Source organism: Dipodomys ordii, unplaced genomic scaffold, assembly GCF_000151885.1.
Source record: "Dipodomys ordii isolate 6190 unplaced genomic scaffold, Dord_2.0 Scaffold12702, whole genome shotgun sequence".
NCBI lineage: Eukaryota > Metazoa > Chordata > Mammalia > Rodentia > Heteromyidae > Dipodomys > Dipodomys ordii.
Genome location: NW_012279914.1, coordinates 1 through 6,182, shown reverse-complemented (window position 1 = coordinate 6,182; position 6,182 = coordinate 1). Strand labels below are relative to the sequence as shown.

The 6,182-nt window shown below is 43.2% G+C and overlaps 1 protein-coding gene across 1 annotated transcript; it reads right to left on the bottom strand.

Annotated features, from left to right (window-relative positions):
* Window positions 1-205: 205 nt before the first annotated feature.
* LOC106002516 (calcium-transporting ATPase type 2C member 1-like) lies at window positions 206-5,774 on the bottom strand (the record flags this gene model as incomplete). The annotated part of the gene is made up of 4 exons (XM_013037382.1): window positions 206-315; window positions 1,097-1,267; window positions 4,295-4,451; window positions 5,670-5,774. Coding segments are annotated over 4 exons (543 nt in total), but the record flags the coding sequence as incomplete, so codon positions are not given.
* Between the last annotated feature and the right edge of the window lie 408 nt (window positions 5,775-6,182).

Sequence of the window (6,182 nt, the reverse complement as noted above, 5' to 3'; positions counted from 1 at the left end):
ACAGGGCCCAGGCCCAGAAGTTCAGGCCCCACGACTGCCCCCCCCGCTCCCCCCAAATATTCCTTTTTTATGATAGCAAACACTCAATAATAAGGCTATTTCAGTGGAACTGCTTTTGAGAATTTAAACCAGTAAATGTGGCAGTGAACAGTTTATAGAACAGTAGTAAGGGTTCACTCTGAGAACAAAGCTCTAAGCGGCTCGGTCACATGGCTACCTTTGGCACAATCTGTGAGAGCTGCTGGACCTCCATAGCATCAATTTCTTCTCCTGAGACCGACTGGGAAGTTTTAGAATACAATCCCAAGCGACTGGCTAAAGCAGAGAGAGGGAAAAAAAAGAAAAGCCAAATTAGTTTTGCTTCATGGATTTAGTCAACACTACTCTTAGTTAAATGACTTTTACCTCTTTTTTAGAACAAAAAGTCTATTAAAAAAGAAAAATCACAAGGAGTTGGGAATGTGGCTTAGTGGTAGGGTGCTTGCCTACCATGCATGAAGTTCTGGGTTCGACTCCTCAGTCCCACATAAACAGAAAAAGTTGGAAGTGGCACTGTACCTCAAGTGGTAGAGTGCTAGCCTTGAGCACAGAGAGGCTCAGAGATAGTACCCAGGCCCTGAGTTCAAGCCCCCGGCCCCCAACCCCCAGGCCAAAAAATAAAAAATAAAAATCACAAAACATACTGTCAGTCACACAAAACTATTTGCATTTATCCTAAGTCCTGACTCTGGTTTTAGTTTAAATTTAAGAAATTTCACTATTTAATCCAGTAAAATCTAAGAACTAAAAGAAGCCCAATCAGGTTAAGTATAGCTTACAACTGATGGGAATATGAGGTGACAAACAATTATCTTTCTGTGAATAAAGTGATTTCATAAAGACTTGGTTATAACTTCTCAATATTCTTTTTAAAAAAAAACTATAATCGGCTTTCCCACAATTTTATATAAAGTCTGGGCAAAAAAAAACAAGTGCATCAATTGTAATCACACAGCCTCAACATGACATAAGCATACATGGTGCCCAGGGTTCACCCAAGTGCACTGCAGCATTTCAAGGAAAACTGCTAAGAACCAAAGGAAGTAGCTAGCTATACCGATTGCAACCGCAGTCTCCTGTGAGTCTCCAGTGATCATTTTTATCGACACTCCTGAGGCAATGAGTGTTGTAACGGCTTCCTTCACACCAGTTCTAGGAGGATCGATGATTCCCACCAAGCCAAGGAATGTCAGCTGACCCAGCTCAGGACCAGAAGCCAAAGCAAGAACTTAGGAAACAATAACAGAATCCCAACCAGAAAATGTGAGTCACAAAACATTAGAATTTAGCTGACAATCATTTTAGACTAACTATGAATTCATTTGTAGCTATTAAACAATCTTTAAAATTCTAGGACATTACAATTTAATGGGTCTAGATATGGAGTTGCTTTAAGCTATTAAAAATGAAAAGGAATAAAACTAAAGAACTGTTAAACAGAAAAAGGCCAACAGAGAGAGAATGAAGATCTTTTTTTCTTTTTTCTTTTGCCATCCTGGGGCTTGCACTCAGGACCTGGGCGCCTCCCTGAGCCTCGTTGTGCTCAAGGCTAGCATTCTACTACTTTTTTTCTTTTTCTTTTTTTTTGGGGGGGAGGGGGCGTCCAGTCGTGGGCCTGAACTCTGGGTGCTGTCCCTCAGCTCTTCACCTCAAGGCTAGCGCTCTACCACTTGAGCCACAGCACCACTTCTGGCTTTTTTTTCCCTGCATATGTGGTGCTGAGGAATAGAACCATCCCAGGGCCTCAGGCATGCAAGGCAAGTGCTCTACCATTGAGCCACCTTCCCAGCCCAGCGTTCTACTACTTTGAACCACAGCACCACTTCCACTTTTAAGTGGTTAATTGGAGATAAGAGTCTCATGGACTTTCCTTCCGGGGCTGGATTTGAATCACGATCCTCAGAATCTCAGCCTTCTGAGTAGCTAGAATGACAGGCGTGAGTCACTGGCACCTGGCTGAAGATGGTTTTTATAAACCAATTTCTTGCAGCTGCTTTCCACAAAAACTACTGCAACTTTGTTAAACACAACCAACTGTTTAGAGTTCCTCAACCTTTACTAAGTCAATTTTAAGCAGATAGGCCTTTGAAGGCAACACCAAATATCTTTATCTTTCCATTTCATAGGTCTCCAAGGAAAATTCAACAGCATGGAGGGAAAGCTGTATTAATTATACACAGCCTATAATTTCAAACATGGCAAACTGTGGAAGACAAGGATTGTCTAACAGTGGTTACATCAGTACCAAGGAAGTTTGGATTCTTTCATTCTCTCCTTAACATTAACAGGCATTTCTTATAACCTTTGTTCTATAAGAATATATAATGCATGGGCACCGGTAGCTCATGCCTGTCATCCTAGCTAATGAGGAGACCGAGATCTGAGGATTGTGGCTCAAAAATCAACCCAGGCAGGAAAGTCTGTGAGATTCTTATCTCCAATTAATTACCAAAAACTGGAAGTGGTGCTGTGGCTCAAGTGGAAGAGCATTTGTCTTGAGTTGAAAAGCTGAGGGACAGTGTCTGTAAGGTCCACTCCTAGATGGTGAGCAGACTCCATCCTCCTCACAACAAAGTCTTCACCCAGTACCTGTGTTACCTAGGCAACTGGCACACCTGGGAGAGGTCACATCTGCATCCGCTGAGGTCACATCTGAATTTGATGTGGCCACACCTTTCTCTGCCCATACCCCAGATAAGGCCTAGCCCAGGCCAGACGCTCTCTTTCCCAGCTCTCTCTTTCTCACCTCTATTTCCCAGCTCTTTCCCAGCTCTCTCTTTTCTTTTCTAGCTCTTTCTCAGCTCTTTCCCAGGCCTTTCCCAGCTGCGTAGAGGGCCAACGTGGCCTGGTGCCAGCCAGAACGGTAAATAAACCTACCCTTTACCTAAATACCACGTGCGTGGTGCTGTTCTTACTCGCCTACCTCTTTTTAAAAACCTAACAGTGTCCAAGCCCAGAGTTCAAGCCCCACGACCGACAACAACAACAACAAAAAGAGTTTATAATACTGGACACCATCATATCATTATTTATGGTTTCCTGTTACCTTTGGACAGTAAGACATCAGAAAATCCTGTCCATTTTCCATGTGTCATTTAGCTTACTCTCAGAATTCTGCAACCTCTCATAATCTCCCTTATGAACCAAAGGGATGTGCCTGTATCTGGGGAATTATTAGCCTGGCATATCAAAAACTATCCCAAAGCACACTAACCCTAAGTACCTCATGGTGAGACTGAAAAATTCCAGAGAGATCTAAGGAAGTATTTATTCTTATTCAAATAGACGGTATAGAGAAATGGAAAACCAAAGTCAGAGGCAAGTAACTTCTGTTTTTCCATTGTAAGAGTGATCTACTTAACTATTTACGTAGATGCAAGACCCTAAGGCTTTCACTGGGAAGGAAAAGCTGTCTGACAGTCCTTGGTGCTAGGAAAGAGACTGGTACAGAAGGGAAGGGAAGGGGAATCGCAGAAAGAGTGGGACAAAGGGTGAACCAATTCAACAGTGATACTCACTAGACACTAGGTTGGAAATGAACTATACAACTTGGGGGCACAAGGGTCAGGGGGGAAAAAGTGGGAGAAAATGAAGGAGGGGAGTAACACTGTCCAGAAAGAAATGTAGTCACTACCTTACTTATGAAACTGTAACCTCTCTGTATATCACCTTTACAATAAAAATTTACATTAAAAAAAAAAAAGGGTTGGGAATGTGGCTTAGTGGTAGAGTGCTTGCTCAGCATGCACGGAAACCCTGGGTTTGATTAATCCCTCAGTACCACAGTCGGAAGTAATGCTATGGCTCAAGTGGTAGAGTCCAAGCCTTGAGCAAAAGAAGCTCAGGGACAGCAACCAGGCCCTGAGTTCAAACCTCAGGACTGGAGAAAAAAAAAACAGCAACTCTTCCAATTTCTTTGGAGACTGACTTCATACAGTTTACCTAAGCCAGTAAGTAACTATTTAGAAGGGAAGAGCCAGCTGTGTACTCCTGCCGCTCCGTCCTGCACATGGTATCCCTGGGAGAGAGGGCCTGGTGTGCTCTGCCTGGGCTGGTGTTGACCCTGGATCCCCCGATCTCAGCCTCCTGCGTAACTACGATCAGCTCCCAGCTTTGACTTTCCATCTTTTAGGGGCTAGTTAGGAGGGTTCTATGAAGCCCGGAGCAGAATCGGATGGCCTGGCTGTGAAGTACGGACTCCTCTGCAGTTAGCACGGAACTTTCCATTCCGAGAATGACACTGAGATGGGCTTACCTCTGAGTCCTGCTGAGCCCATGCGTACCTTCTCTTGTTGGTACAGCTCTCTCTGCTGCTGGGTAAGTGCCAGGTTCTGCCCTTTGCTGAGGTATGTAGTGCAGTACTTAATCACCTGTTCATAGGCACCCTTCATAAAACAAACCTCCGGTCTGTCCTAAGAAGAAAAAAAATAGACCAAATACAAGTGTCATTTAACTTCGATACAAAACAAGTGACGTGTGTTTTTCCTAATCCCTAGGCCTAATTTTCCAAGTGGCACTTGAACTCTGAAGATTTAAAAACTCACTGGGGGGTGGGGGAGAGCGCTTGCCAAGGGGCAAAACAAACGAAACAGCTCATGGGAGAGCTTTCTCTCTTTTTCTACAGAAAACAGAATCTGCCCTACATGTTTGCAGACATTGAGGGCAGCACTATACCAAGCCTCAAATGAAATGCTCGAGAAATCTGGGACAAGGCTCTTCAGAATGCAACAGGGAAAGGAAAGAGATGCAGTATTAACCTGCAGACAATCGTTTAAGCTCTTTATCAGTTATTGTTTATATATCTATGTTTACCTATTCACTTGCAATCCTATTAAATTCTCATAACCATCCTGTAATTGAAGGCATTGCCAGGCATTTTTTTTCTTTTAAGCATAGCAGAATATTCAGCTCTGTATGTATAAGGCCTCTTTGGGTTCAATACCCAGTTTACAAAAACAAAAAATAACACTCAAAACTATTAATGAAAACCTAAAGCCCCTATCCAATCCCTGGTAAGTATGGACTAAAATTCTATTTGTGTTTTCCCCATAGCTTCGATGATGTCTAGTCACTGGTTGAGATGAAGTCTCATGAACTTTTTTCCCCCAGGCTGACCCTGAATCTTGATCCTCTGACCTCCGCTCCCAAGTGACTAGGATTACAATTGTGAGCCACTGCATCCAGCCTAATCTATGCAATGAAAGCACAACTTGGTAATAGTAACTCTGAATAATTATATACTGTAGACAACAGAACGCTCTACACTAGCTATAAAAATTTGGAAAGCACCCAAAAACCACAGTGATTGCTTAGTACATGTCATTTTTGCCAGTTTGTAATTCTACATATATTTGGGAACCACTCTTCTACAAAACAGTATGATTTTGTTTGTTCTTAAGGTAGGACATGCTGGGCGCCGGTGACTCACACCTGTCATCCTGACTACTCTCAGGAGGCCAAGATCTGAGGATTGCAGTTCAAAGCCAGCCGGGGCAGGAAAGTCTATGAGACTCTTATCTCCACTAAACAAGAGAGAGGAGGGAGAGGAGAGAGAGGAGACAGAGAAAACAGAGGAGAAAGAGGAGGCAGAGGAGAGAAAGAGAAGGAGAAAGAGAGAGAGAGAGAGATACCTGCTGAGTTCGATGCACACACTTAACAGCCATCCACTTTTGCTCAGAACTAAAAGGGTATTCAGCTTTTCTGATATAATCTTGTTGAAGTCCATCCAGACCCATCTATAAGGCAAAAATAAAGTAAGTTAATCCTATCTAATATGTGCTGATTTTCTTTTCCTTTAACAAGCAACAAAGTCATGGTGTATAGCTTATCTGGTTAAGAGGTGCTGGATTATTTTCAAACAATGGAGGAATAACAGCCATGTCCCATCCATATCTACTGCATTTCCCTGCACAGCAGCGTACCTCTTCAACAGGAGAGCCTGGGAGTGTGTAGATACAGAAGTGGACTGTGTGTTCACCAGGCCTTCACTGCTGACTATATATTAATCTTTCTACCAGCTCAAATTCTAAAAGGAAGCAAGATAGAAATAAAGGTGCGTGCTGGGTAGGTGGCTCAGTGGTAGAGTGCTTGCCTTGCATGCCTGAGGCCCTGGGTTCGATTCCTCAGCACCACATAAGCAAAAA